Consider the following 15351-nt stretch of genomic DNA (forward strand, 5'->3'; position numbering starts at 1 on the left):
ACAGGACAGTTACTCGTTTTCTCTTTGTAACATTAAAAAATATAAATAAATGAAACGGGAACTTTGGAAACTCCTAAATGGTGACTAACTTGAAAGTTCAGAAATCAGACCTGAGCTGGTCTGAAAGCAGTCTCTATGAGGAAAGCATGGCCTGGGAAAAGTCAGCTTAAAGCCTAGTATAATCCCAGTACTCCATGTAATAACTACTGAGATCATTTTACTGGTGCTGGAGAGGGTTTTTTCCTGTGAACTTCTTGTGACTTTTCCAACCAAGTCCTTTGTGTGCTTCTTCTAAGTAGCTAGAGAAGTGGACCTAGAATTCATCTGCCTATTTAAAACTTCATCTATTCTTTCAGTTTTCATGACACCAAGTCTGCGCAGTCCAGCATCCTTTCACAAGAAAAAAGTACAACCTCTTCACTGTTACAGCCTGGGGGTGCTTACTTGCTGTCAATATTATCCATTTCAGTGATAGGGACTTTGCCATTATTAAAGATGGAAATCAAAATGAAATTGTTTTTGTTTTTTTTCTTTTTGAAGTTGACTTAATGCGGAGTACTTTAATAAAGACTGAGACTCTTGCCAACAAGTGGAGACAACTGTTGGATAACAGCATGAATATCAGGTTTATTTACAAATTAATCAAACCTGCAGCAATTCGCTGATGGATGGATTCCAATTTTGTTTTATTAAACAAGGAGACACAGTAGAAGGCAAACCAAGGCCCAGGCCTGTGAAAAGCACAGCACTCACAAATGGATACTAATCACCTCCACCCCACTGCAGGCCATTCACACTGAGATTATGGAACATCTTTGAGGCTTGTGGTGATAAATACAAACTTGCAGAGCACTCAAGACACTACTGAGTCACCTCAAGTACTCATCAATACTTGCATATCCTACATTAATATTTGCCCAGCAAGTCCTGCTGTGTGTTACAACAGTTGTCATGGGGCACCCATACATACTTAAAGGTTATTAAAAGTAAGTATTGCATTAATTCCAGGCAGATCCCTTTAACTAAATATGGCAGTTAGCTTGTTAGGAATGTCTAAAGGAGGAATGTCTGTTAATTTTACACTTCCCTCCTCCTTGAGTTTCCCATCCTCTCAACATAACCCAAGCAACTGTGGCTGAAAGTTATATCCTGTGTACCACTGGGGACATCAAGGAAACCTCTCCTGAATTTCTCAAAGCAAAATGAAGCTGACAGACTGATAAGGCCACAAGGGAGGATGCAAAATTTTATCTACTGGAGCCAAATCTGCAAAACATTACAATAATTACTCCCAAACTGGAATGGGTGTAAATTTTGGAGCTGCTGTGCATCAGATTGGCCTCAGAGTATGTATTACGTATTTCCAAATTAGGCAACTCCCTGATTAGCAAGAAATGCTGCGTGTCTGTTCTAAATTACATGAACTCCTCTAGCTCACCTAGCAAGTACAAATGACTGGTTGATGTATATCTCTAAGCCACCTGCAAATAACTAACCAGCTATCCACGCTTCTCACAGCTCTTATTGTTCCTCTGCATGCACTGGTAACAGACGTCAAATAAAACACAGTGAAGAACAGACAGCACCTGGATTTTATAGGGTTTGGGTGGTCAACTCTTCCACAGATGGAAGTGGCACAGTGCTCACTGAAAGCTGAGAGAGGCACCTTTGCTTCTTACTGTAGGCAATGCATGATAACCCAGAAAGCCAAGCTATGTGGGAAAATGAAATATAATTAAAGCATCTCTTTTTAATATTTATAAAGTACCTGTTTTATGAAATATACAAAGTATACGGACCTTATCTTTATAATTATAAATAGAAGTGCCTTATTGTAAGGACCTTGACTATTCATCCAAGGTGACCACAGTAACGTTCTTAGTAATAAGCCTCTGGGCTGCATCAGACACTTCTGCATCTTTCATAGATGACATTTTTCTCATAAAACCACTTTCAGTGACTTTTAGTCAAGGAGCTAAACTTCTGGCCCATTCTCAGCAAAAATTAATCGTGAGCTTAACTATAACCATTTGTGCAAACACTGTCCTGAACTGGGACATGAAGCATTCTCCAAATTAATTTAATGTAATGTAGACATTAGAAATAACATCTAACCTAAATTTTAAAATACCTACTTCATGGTGAGTTTTATTGCAGTAAAATCATGGCCTTAGTAAAGTGAGAAGTGTTTTTTAAGTATTGGTCTCATTTGCAAGTAAGAGATTTTAAGAGTTTCTTATTAGTCCAGGTGAGACACAGTTAGAATTGCCTCCCTGCTACCATTACTACCAAGCAGTCTATTCTTTTACATATACACAGTAGCTCCTGTTTTGCAGGATAATCCACAACAGATTTGGCTCTAGTCAGAGCCAAAGACAACAGCTTTGTGATAAAATCTGCAGAGTTATCTTTGCATTGGCAAAAAATATTCCTGGTCTGTGGACACAATAAGACCAACAGCAATCATTGTGCTGACTCAGCATAGCAATGGTTGAGAACTAAGAACAGACTCTACACTACAGATGTACAAGGTACTCAGTAGAAGATAAAAATTCAGTACTTGCTTTGTTATTTTTCATAAGTGTAATAGCAGAAAGATAGTTACATAAACTAGTTAATAGGAATGAAGCCCTTAATTATCACAGAAAGAAGTGATGCCATGCGTATTCAGAAACCAGATGATATCAATTCTCTAGGACCAAAAATTTCCTTGAACTAACAACCATTAGAAACTTCAGAAACAAATATTTAAACAGTCATAATTTTCTCTTAAAATTGGCTATGGAGTCTCAGAACTTGCATCTCGATAAGTTCTGGTTAGTAGAGCAGGATAGAAAAAAAAAAAAAGTGAGGAAAAAAGGCTGTCTGGGTCTTTGATAAATAAAAGATAATGTCTCTGGATGGAGGGAAAAAAAACCCCAAACCACAAAATACTGCACAAGCCAAAATATGGAAAAAAGAAATTTTCCTGCGTAGTTTCTTAAGCAGGTGTTAGTAGGTCAGGGGAGTGAAGATGACAGAGGAGTTCCCTGAAGAATCAATAAGCACTAGAGTATCCTGACTGGCTTAGACATAACTCAACACTTTCACATACAGTTAAGCTGTTTGGTAGCTTTCTCTATCTAATTCACCTGTGGATCCAGTTTGGCAGCACTCTGAGCAATACAATGCTCCTTTCTCAAACATCAACCAACGTGCAAAACTGCTAAAGGCAACTAGAAAACATTCATGCTCAAACTGGAGCATAAGCTGACCAAGAACCTCATCACCTCAGGGAACATTCCCACCACCTGTAAAGGCTCCAAGGAGGGACTGGGACAAACAGCAGTGAGGCAGCAAACAAGAAAATGTCAAAGATCATGACAGTAAGTACCAGTGAGAAATTAGAGTCAATGCAGAACTGAAATGAGGATTATTCAAAGAAGTTCCAGGGTCTCTGAGAGGAAGAATGTCTTCCCACTGATGATGCCACAGGGGTCACAAGCTACTTTGATGGCTATTATTTTTTCATCAACATGAATTCACCTCTCCAGGATTCAGGTTCATTCATATAACTTTCATCTAATGGCTATTTTAGCTGTTTCTCTGGTGAAGTGAATGACAGTCCTACTGCCTTTTGAACTATTTCATCCTCACCTGTGATAGCTTTGTTGCACTAGGTTGTATTCAATCATGGCATTCCCTTCTGCTGGCATTCAACATTTAAATAAAAGTTTCAGAAGAGAAAGGCTTTCAACTTCTCTCATGATGCAAGACACATGCTCCAGCAAATGCTTGTTTTGTGGAGGCTTACAGGCAGCCCTCTGCATTTGTTAGCCACCTTCAGACACAAAAAATAGAAGTGGCTCAGACTATGTTTTTCTTGCAAGTGCCTTTTTTTGCAGTTTCCTCTCCTATGAGCAACTGCCACAAAGAAATATCGAGCTGACATTGGTTCATCATCACTGTTACCCAGCTCAGGTCTCTACAGAGATCGTCTGAAAAGCTGATGCTTCAGGCCACAGGGTTTACCCTCACCCATGGTGCAGAGCTTCTGCCTCAGCTGTTTTGAGTCCCCAGGTGTGGAAAAGAGCTGAGTGGTAGTTCCAGAGGTGCCCTAAAACCATGAAGAACTACACGATCACCTTCTCTAACCTTCCTTGTACACATCCTGCCATAATTTTCCCAGAGAATGGGGCAATTTTTTCCAGCATTTGACATTTAGAGAGCTGTCCAATCCCATTCAAATAGCATTAAGGTATGGACAACCATTTAGGAAATTGTATCTTACTACAAGCCTGAATTTGTCTCACTTCCATTGACAACTACTGATCCTTGTTATGCCTTTGTCTGTGAGGGCAATTTTTCTCTCATATCATTCCCGTGTGTCTCCAGACACAGCGCTGAAGTCAACCCAAGCCTGCCTGTAAGGACACACAACAAGGGCCAAAAAACTTATAGCTTAGGGACTGCACTGTGGGAAGACAGAAAGCTGTTGTCACACCGTCACAGGGAAAAGAAATTCAGCATTGCAAACTTGAAGTCAACTTCTTTAAATAATACTTGTGATCAAATGCATGCATGGATTCCTGGAGAAGCGTAACATGTGAGTTGGGAAAAAGTCAGGTCTGTGCTCTGAAGGGGAACTAGTGTCTAAAGCTGGTAGAAGCTGATTAAAATGTAATATATCATCAAAAAAGAGAAAGAGGAACCAAATTGTTCCTGAACCTGAAATTCTGAGACATTAAATATTTACTAAAATAAAATCTTTATTAAAACTCAGACTTGAAAGACATCTCTTCTGGAGAACAAAAGCTTTCCAAAACAGTTTTTTGTTGAAAATCCATTTCACCACCTAAGTAAAACACTTTTGGAAAAATTTCCCATCAGTTTTTCTAGCACCCACTGAGGGGAAACTTAATCTTCTTCCATAAAGGCAAGCAAGAGAAGAATCTGCCCCTTCTCACAGAGGAGATCATAATTTAGTCTTTTAAGAATTTTCATGAAAAAGACTTAGGAGTGTTCAGCACAAACCCCCTTCTGTGCATAGCAAATGTGCTATGCCCAACTGCTGGTGTCCCACTCCACCAAGCCCACCCTGAGCAGCAGACAGCAGATGCTCTTTAAACCCAGAATCAGCTGCAACAGATGCAGAGCACATAAAGGGAGAAGTGAAGATGGCAAGAAAAAAAGGTGAGAAGACCAAGGGAAAGATTTATTGGAAGCATGGATAGTAAAGGAGAAAAAAAAAGAGAGGGAAAAAACTAAAAAGAAAATAAAGAGGATACAGGATGGAAGGAAAAATAAGGCAAGACAAACACATCAAAGGCAGCATTATAACAAGACATAATGTATTTTAATCATATTGCTCCTCATTTTCCAGCATGAGAATTCTTGAAAGAGTATTTAGTAAAGGTATGAATTTGATAGACAAGCAGATGGTACTTCAAAGACATGGACACATAAAGAGCAATAAGAGACCAGGCACAGAGATTACACAATCTTGGGAAAGTTGCCTCTGTCAAGGAACATGATACTGGCAGGTAAAATTAGGAGACAGTGAACATGTAATAAAAGCTTAAAAAGGCACAAGAGGGGAAAGCAGATTCTGTATAAGAAGCAATCATGAATGTGATTGCAGCATCAGACTGTTCTGTTTCAAAGATTTATTTATTTCTGAGTACAAACACAAACATGTCCTAGAAATACGGGCAAAGGTTTAAGATTTTCTAACACAAAGGAAAAGCAGAAATATATTTCTATCTTTTAACAGAAAACACTGAAATGGAAAAGCATCACGGGATGTAAAACCATGAAGATCTTTATCAGATACTGATAGAGAACTCCTGCATAATTGGAAAACCCAAGAAACCTTTTATTGTGAAACTTGTTAGACACTCGGAGCTTTGATCCTGAGGAACTGGAAATGCTCTGTTAGTATGACAGTAACAATTAGGTGCAAAAGCTTCTCAAGTTCTCCACAAATCAATTTAACTGAAACAACAGAACCGCACAGCTTCTTGTAGTGGGTCTGAACCTAGGCAACCTACAACACATATTCAACTAGTGCTGACACAGTTTACAACAATCTTAACATTAGACATCCATAACTAAAGATGAAACTACTTTCTAGGATCTTGAGTTCATTCTTAATGATGCTGTGTAATGCCAGGCACGTTCAATGCAATGTAACAGCGACCACACTAGAAATGGGTTTTTTGACAAGGACTGCAAGATCAAGCAACAAACAGAAGAGCACATTTTAATGGTGTGTGATTTATGAAGCTTGGAAGCCAGAGATTAATGTGATGTATAATTCCTTTAAAAATACATATATTATCTGGTGAGAGATCCTTACAGTGACTTGCAAAAAAAACCCGTCTTGTAAGGAGAGGCTTGAACAGTAAGAGGCAAACCTAAGAGCATATAAAAAGGGAGGAAGCACAAGGTATGGAACAAATTATGAGGAAGAATAAAATCCTATATAATTAAGCCAATGTTCAGTGACAAATGATGATGGTTCATAGAAAAATATGTTGATAGTAGGGATCTATCTTTGTAGAAAACCATACAAAAAGAACTGCTTTGTTATGGAACATCCCACTGCTGAGGTCCTCTCTCATGATAAAGGCTCAAGACACTATGGAATATAAATTAATTTTAAAATGCTATGTTTCATTAAGTGTGTAGCACAAGGGAGCACTTAGCAGCCCACCCTGCTCCATGTATCCCTGGAGGAACTGCATTCCTATGCAGATGTAATGCTTCTATCTATGTTTAAGGAGTATACAAGGCATACTCGAGCCAGGACTCTATGGAGTTACAAGGCTGTAATTTGCGTTTCTGTGATTTGGGAACTAAAAAGATAAACTTTCTTTTTTTCCTCTAATTTTGTCTCAAACTGAAAATAAATGGGCTACCTTTCCAATTTACAGAAGGCTCTATTACATATATAAACACAGTTAAATACATCAAATTCGAGACTGAAACTCTCGACAGACCTTTAGGTATAGTAGTATAATTGAATATCACTATGATTATACTGTCAGAAGCAAATGAACAGGTACTTCACTTTATTAACGTTATTTATAAGTCACTCTTGAGAGGGAAAAGAAATGAACCATTATTTGAAAAAACTATTATATCTTTAAGTAGCAAAGAAACAAATATGCTAGGTTTTCATATTTCAATGTAGAATACTAATAAAACAGTTTAATCTTTTCATTGTCTCCATTTCTCCTCAGTTCAGTTTTCTATGGTTTATTTCAACTTATTTACTGAAGAGGAGCCAGAAAGTAAAGAATGCCCCAGTTAAGCCTCTCTTGTAAAACACAGCTACATAGTATTGTTCTTTCATAAGAAACTAATATTCACAAACTTTCTCCATCTGCTAGAACTGGTGAAAGAAGAGGTGTTTCCATCCATCTGTTTTTTAACCAAAAAATATTGTTTCCAGCAGGGTGGTAAGCACCTAAATCAGTAATTTTCAACCTATCTTGGCTGAAGAATTACTTCTAATTACACTAACGTGGCCAGTGCATCAGACAGTAGATATAAAGCTGGTAGACTTGTTACGGTAAATTTTAAAAGTTGAAATTTCACCTAAGTGGTTTGGCTTTTCTCCTCCAGGTAAGAGAAATTTTAGTTCTTAATAAAATTGTGTTCTGAGATACTACATCTAAATGCATGATGAACTCATGAACAAGCAAGATACCCTGAGGAGTCCTTGACCCCTGCTCATCCACATTCAGGACCTGGTAAAACTGTGCAGTATCTGACCTGTGGCCTAACCTTTTTGATTTCTTTTGCAGAGAAACCAAAACACTGTGGAGTGAAATGAGGAGAGAGAGCTCGTCACAAATGAAGTCCTGGGTCACATTCCACTGTGGAATCAAGATGCAGCACAGTAAAGCCTGTTTGGACACAAACAGTTACAAAATATTTTGCCACTTGCTTTTTCTTACAGTTGCCATGTAACTCCCATAAACTGTGTGATACAATGGATACAGTCGGGTTTTAAACCTTTGGCAGCTATGCCTTTGTGGAAGTTATGAGAATTAAATACTACTGCAAGATATAGTATTACTAATTAACATCCTCCCACATATTATATCTGTTGCCTCAGCATCATTCTCCTTATATAGACTGCATTTGGTTCTAAGCACCCCAAAATTTCTTCCTAAGCAAAAAACACTGTGATGGCAGGGGATGGTAGGAAGCAGTCCTGCATTCCTAAAGTGACAGATTACATGGACTACTCAATTTTTCCCATATCTGATTTCTATGAGTCAATGATTGTATTGTTCACCCCCTTCTGTACCAAAGGAGTCATCAAGTGACTAGTGCTCAAATGCAGCTGAAAGGGCAGAAGTGGGGCTTGTCTTGAAATGAATGCCGTTTCTGTGCAGGTTAGCTATGCAGAAATTATTGGGAAGTGGAGAAGTCGTTGGGCTATCCCTTCATAAAGATCTAACTCTTCATCAGCCTGGCCTGTGGTCTCAGCAGACGTCACTTGAAACTCAGTCATCTCACATGGCAATGCACTATGAGCTCTATCAAACAAGTGCGGCAAAATAATGGGTTCTTTTAGGCCTTTGCTTACATGAGAAAAGTCAAAAGTGTCCTGTTCTCTTACTAGGAAAAGAAACTCTAAAGAGTGCCAACACTGAACTAACTTTCTCTCCCTTTTTGCTGAAAATGTTCCTGGGGTCTGTGATGCACCAGGAAGGGGGGCAGCACAGAAATACATCTGCATCAATTAGTGAGCTACAATTGTTACCACACTATCTACAGACTGCCCCAATATGCTAATAACCCAGGCTAACATTTACCATTTTAAAGGCAAAACACCAACAGGACTAGAACAAACCATTGCTTTATCACAAGCAAGCCTTCTCCTAAAGACTGTAAACCAACGAGGTGCTCCAGATTAACAGGCAGCAGTCAACATCCATGCAGATACAGCTTTGTTCCTGAGGAAGATTGTCTTCTTGTTGTGTCACTTCCTACTGCAGAGATCTGAAGAGAGCACTTGTATGAATATCACTGTATACAAACGTTGCAGGTAACCAAAGGATGGGCAGAAATCTAACTGCTTTTGCAATCAGTAAGCGTGGAGGATCAATGCAATCTCCAATGAATCAATACTTCACGACTTTGCAGGAAAAGCTGTACTTTACAGCTTGATCCAAAGCTCAGTGGACTCACTGTCTTTCCACTGTCTGCAGTGGGCTCTGAAGGAGACACATGAACCAGTTGTGAGGCTCAAAGACGACGCGACTCAATGAGGCAAAAAGCCTCTCATCTCATGACAAAACTCAGTGCCCCACCACTAAAGTGGCTGGCCCAGGTACTATCAGAGACTAACACTATTTCTCTAGTCCTTGTAGGTCAAATTCATTCCTTTTAATTCAGTTAAGTGTGTTACCTAATACCACAAAGTGCCCCCTCCACTTGGCACAGCTGAACACATGGGCAGTAGAGCAGTCTAGCACTGCACCACAGCAGAGCTAGGAGGCAGAAGTGTGGCTCACCAGCCAATGCAGTGGGACAGCTTGCTGGCACTACTGCTGGCTCTAGCCAGTGCTATAAATCCTGGATTTTGATAAACATAGAGAACCAGATTTTAAAAAACTGCTGACAGCCAGGCCTCCATGATGGATCAAGGAGCTCCTAAGGATGGCAGCACACGCCAGCCATGCCTCAATGGATAAACCTCACAGTTGTACTAATCTCTATCTCCCTCCAACACTTGAGTTTCTGTTAGGAATTAATCTTGGGTGCCTGGAATAGAAAATAATTATGGCAGGCCCCAGAAGCCTGAAATCGCCAGCCCTCAATTAATTCACACTTACCCATATGTAAATTCAGTGTGAATGCTGTCAGCACATTTTCCTCATTAGAATTCAACAAAAGTTTAGGGAAACAATTGTTTTAGTAAAGAAACAAATGTAGCTACAGTGCTGAATTAAGTCCGTAAAGAGAGAAATCTTCAACTTCAAAAGTTTAATTTGCATATCAGTAGAAATCTACAGGGGAGCCCAAATTACTACCAACACATCTTAAACTACTTAAAGGCAAGACTGGTCATTGATCATGGAACAAAAATCTGAGTACAAGGGAACAAACTGGTATTGAACTGAATGCACTCAGATTAAGGCTGGCCACGTTCACAGTACGTGCAGAGGGACACATCTGATTTTACAGTGGGATGGCCATGCCCTCCTCATACAATTTGGTGCACACATACTGCACTTGAGGGCCAGGGAGGGAGGGAAGAAGTCAGAGTCCTCTTAGACCACAGATGAGGTTCATGTCTCCAAGATACAGCTGCTAGTTGCTGCCAGAGTGCACAAACAATTACAAAAAATGAGGCATCTGCCCTTCATTGCAAAAGGGCTGTCATATGTGCAGCACATGACTTAAAATTTGTGATGGCATGAACTGGAAAAGCAGTGGAATATGGAGAATGCAAAACTGCCTGACTCACGTATGCTTCTGGTGCAAAATACTTAGGATGAAATTTGCTTCACATAACAAGCATATCCATTCTGTGAGATAATCTGATGCACCTCAGAATTCAAACTGAATGTTACAAACTGTAGAGAACACTACAGATTTGATTTTTACCCACATATGAATCATGTACAGTCACAGTTAACATTTCTCTCTAGCTCCAAGCACCTGACAGGTATCTAAGTTAGAAGTGGTCAACCCAGGTTCCCTCAAAAAAGAGCTGAAAAGAATGAAGTTCTCACTTTGCATCACCTTCTGGAAGGCTCTCCTAATGTATCTAATCAGAGCTCAGAGAAAACGTTAGGACATGTGCTACAACAGGTAGTAAGACTACTTCAAATTAATACTAAGTTATTAAATTAGATATAATGGCTAGAGCCTTTTCAAACCTAGATGACAGCTAATTCCAATGAGAAACCCTAGCCAACACCACAGATTATTCTTCTGGAGAAAAAAGAACATCCTCTATATTATTAGAGTATTTTTCTATCAAGAAAAGATGATTTAGGAGAAATGCGAAGCATCTGAAATAGAAATTCTAGAAGCTTTTGTTCCTTCTCTAGTTAAAACCTACTTACTCAAAAAGCAAACAAAGTCATACTCACAGCTCCTATGCCATACTTCAAGCCAATAAACACAGAGATGCCAGTTTGCAAAGGCTGCAGCAGGTGATGTACAAACTGAGTGCATCCCATCAGGAGAAGCCCAGGGCTCCGCATTCCCTGGGAATGCAGGTGTCACAACTCCACCTCACCCTTCTGGATGTGCAAGCAGTGACCTCAGTGCCAGCTCCCCGAGAGCAAAGGCTTTCCATGCGGTGACTGAACCGGTTCAAATTGCACACTTTCTCTGCTCTGCCTGGTGCACTATAAATAAATCCCAGATTTTAAGATTTCCATAACAAGCTTCAGTATAACACTACCCTGGTTTTGTTTTGGGGGTGGTGGGAAGGAGGTCTATGAACCTCCTTCAACTTGAAGCACAGAGTCTTGCTACAGCTGCCTACAGATTTTAAAATCGGGAGGCACCACACGAGCTAAGGGTCATCGGCATGCACTGTAGCAGGGAACAGGAAATATAATTAAACATAGAGCTGTGAGGTAATACCTTTGGCAGGAGAAAGAGAGCTTTGGGAAGAAAGTGGCAAGGGCAAAGCACTGTGAAGTGGCACAACAACATGGTCAAGAAGAGCAATGAAGCATAGGGGTAGAGATGAAGAAGCAAGGCTGAGGGTGAGAGGAGCAGAAAAAGCAGCAAAAAGAGATAAAATGACAGTTAAGACAAAGAAGGCAAAGCATACAGAAGAGAAGAATGTATATAAAACACCTCTTAGGAGTAACAGTTCCACAGTAAGGGCAGGATCCACATAGTTATGCAACAGGATATACTTTTCTGTATAGAAAGAGTTTGTTTAAACTTCTATGAAACCTCAAAAAAAAAAATCTGTGAGAGGGGAAAAAAAAATGGAGTAACAGCATATTTCTTTTGACTTTTAAATTGCTATTTAGGTCATATTTCACCCTCCCCTCTCACCCTCCAAGTATTTTCCAGGATGGAATTTTCTTCTTCCCACTCCAGGATTTGGCGTGGGCAGAGCACTGCAGATGCTGCTGAACTCAGAAAGCAAGAACCTGATTCATTCTTCCCTTGAATCTTGTGCTATCGTTTAGACTGGGAACAAGCAGATGTCAAAGGCTGCAAGTCAGAAACTTGCAGCCATAATTTTACATTGTATGTTCACTCTGTCCCAGTGTAACAGTGGTACCAGAGGGAGAGTAAAGATAAATCCAGTTCTGAATCCTTGCTAGTTTGCCAAATATTTAAGAATAATTGTTTTTCCTCCAGTTCTAGCAGACTGAGGCTCTAAAACTCCTCTCAGTTTTGACTGTGTGCAGAGGCGCAGGTTTTCTCTAAGGTAATCATTATTCAACTTTGCTGAACAAAAATCCTTAAAATGAAGACAACCTCATCCAATCAATCAGCAAAGCCCTCCAGTCTCAGTGATCATGTTCCACAAATTCAGATTATTTTCTGCAAGTTTCCTTTCATTTCAGCCTCTGGTACTGTACAGTCCCGCTGCTGGGTATCAATTCAGTACTCAGAAAGGATTCTCGGAAGGAACCCTCCAGAGTCATATGACATAAAGAAGATTCCCCCACGATAATTGATACAATGTTCATAATTTTTAAATCTGAGGCCATTTTCAGTAAGAAAGTTTCCCTGCTTACTTCATCTTAGAACTTTAAAACAAACCAAAGCTCTAACATTTTAAAAGGTTAGACACATTTTTTACTCCCACTGTTTCTTAATAAAACACCATTTGTGTGGGAAAACAGCTTAGTGCATACTTCAAAAACAGGCAAGCCATTAATTGATCCAACATGTTGGCAGTTTTAGAGAAACCCGCTACAGAAGAACGAGCGATGCTACATCTTAAATTTTAGAATAGCCTGGGCTTTACTTTGAGGGTGCGTAAGTATGCCAAGCTCCTACTACTTTATACCGCTTAGTATATAATCTGAGATACTTTAAGTAGCAAGAAGTATAATCTGAACAGCTAGCAAACCATGTGCAGGTTATAAAGCACAGTTTTAAGCAGCTCAAGAGGTTATGAGTTGCTTGTCTCACAAACCCAAAGGAAAGCACTAAAAAACCCCCCATCTTCCACCAACCCTACCAAAGAAACATGAATTTGCCCAATATAAATTGTTAATCTCCCAAAGAGGCTGCACACAAGAGGTTCCAAAAGCACTACTTTTGCATCAGCAGTATTATAGCACTATAGTTAGGCAACAAATTGCTTCTCAGCACATCCATGCTAGCTAGTTCACTGTGGAAATTTAAAATGTCATTAGAATAACATCCTGTTTTGCAGCATTTCTGTGTTTCAATCTACCCCTAACTCTGCTGAGATTCTGCTGGCATGAAACAGCTGGGCATGATTAGTTACTGGATGGAAACCAAACTGAGATTTCACAATAGGTGGCATTTTGTCTCCACGCATAGGCAGCTGGTGTAACAGACCAGTGACCCCTGGCAGAAAACACCACCCCTAAATATAAATCTGGTGAACTGTTTTTAAAACAACATTATTTCAGATCAAACACTGTTACAAAATCGGTGGGGTTTTTTTTCGTGGGCATAAGCCAAGGTTTAGGTTGTTTCCTATGAGTGGATTTTGCCTTGGTTCCAGCTGACGAGCACATGTTGGGAGCCAAGCACCCATGTGCTGACACTGCAAGCACTAACTCCATCTGATCGTTCACCTGGGAGTGTGAAACACTCTCCCCCATCCCAGTCCCGGACAAAATATCTCGTGTTCTCACCAAATCAGATACTCGACATTCCTACTCGATCTCACAGCTTTTACGCTATCGCAGCCAAGACAGTGGACACCGTGTTCCCTACTTTACTGCACCTCCTGATAAGCCTGCACCACACCACTACGCTTCTCTTCTGAAGGTCTCGATCACACCCGATCCCACACAGCACCTGCCAGAGGACCCTCGGGACACAACAAAACACGGGTGCCCCGCAGTGGGCTCAGCGTCCCAACCATTCCTTCGACTAGACCCAAACTTTACACGTTCCAAACTTTTTACCCCTGGAACACCGGCGTGCATTGCTATGGATGTGCTGGCAGCACGTCCATCCTTTGCCATGGCAGCACGGAGAGGTGCTCCGTGCCGCCCCCCACGATGGGCACCCACCACCCGGCGAGGCCCACAGCCCACCCTGCTCCCCGTCAGGAGGTGCGAGGACACCTTCCCCCAGAGCAGCTCCCACCCCGAGGATGCGGGACATCGGAGCGGGCTGGAAAACTGCGTCCGTCCATCCGCCCACTCCGCACAGACCTGGGGGCGGCGGGGCTCACCTGCGTGGGGCATGGTGATGGTCTCGTTGGCGTTGCTGGAGCCCATGTTGTAGATGACGACGGCGGAGGCGTTCTGGGCGGCGGCGTGGCGGATCTTGTCCTTGTAGGTGCAGTTTCCCCGCGGGATCAGGGCCACCCAGCTCTTGCCCGGCGCCGGGGCGTTGAAGCGGGTGCCGGGGTCGCAGGCGAAGCGGTCGGCGGGCGAGGCGGAGACGGCCACCTGCCCGCGGGCGTCCTGCTTGGGCGACTGCTCGCCGTACCGCCCGCACTCGCTCTTCTCGCTGCGGAGCTCGGCGCCGCCGCCCGCCGGGTCGGCGTAGGTGATGTTGACGAAGGCCGTGTACCACTCCTCCTTCTCGGCCACGGTGAAGTCCAGGCACAGCAGATGCACGAAACAAAAGGACAGCAGCCATGTTGAGAGCGCCAGGCTGCGGCACGCTTGTATCACAGACATTGCCATCTTCATCTGCCGGCCCCCCCGCCCGGCCGCCGCCGGTCCGTGTGTGCGTGCGCGCCCCGAGCCGCCGCTCCGAGCGGGGCGGCGCTGCCGCCGCCGGGCGCCGTGCGGGGACCGACGGAGGGGGAGGGGGCCCTCCCCTCTGCGGCCGCTGCCTAATTCATGTCGGGGCCGTTTGATTTCCTCGGGCTGGCCCCGTCCCCGCCCTCCACCTCTCCCTCCCTTCTCCTCCCCTCCTGCCCCTTCCTCCCCCCCCTTCCCTCGCCCTGCCCGCACAGCTGCCTCCCCCGCTGCTGGCAGCGCGGCCGGGGGAAGGCGCGGAGGAGGCGGCGCGGCGGCGGCGGCGGGAGGGGGGAGAGTTCCACACGCAGGGAGCGCGGCGCGGTGCCCGCCCCGGCCCCGCCGATGGGGCTGCCCGGAGAAGGGGCTGCCCGGAGAAGGGGCTGCCCGGAGAAGGGGCTGCCCGGAGAAGGGGCTGCCCGGAGAAGGGGCTGCCCGGAGAAGGGGCTGCGAGAGCCGGTCTATC

At 42.7% G+C, this 15351-nt stretch overlaps 1 protein-coding gene across 1 annotated transcript in view; it reads right to left on the reverse strand.

The window, feature by feature from the left end:
• The window catches only part of RNF150 (ring finger protein 150), a 119300-nt gene extending 104231 nt beyond the window's left edge, over positions 1 to 15069 (reverse strand). Inside the window, exon 1 of the mRNA XM_032685918.1 lies at positions 14369 to 15069. Within this exon, the coding sequence (XP_032541809.1) occupies positions 14369 to 14834 (466 nt within the window). The 5' untranslated portion in view covers positions 14835 to 15069. The remainder of the gene's footprint in view (positions 1 to 14368) is intronic.
• Between the last annotated feature and the right edge of the window lie 282 nt (positions 15070 to 15351).

This window comes from Chiroxiphia lanceolata, chromosome 4 (assembly GCF_009829145.1).
Source record: "Chiroxiphia lanceolata isolate bChiLan1 chromosome 4, bChiLan1.pri, whole genome shotgun sequence".
NCBI classification, from domain to species: Eukaryota; Metazoa; Chordata; class Aves; order Passeriformes; family Pipridae; genus Chiroxiphia; species Chiroxiphia lanceolata.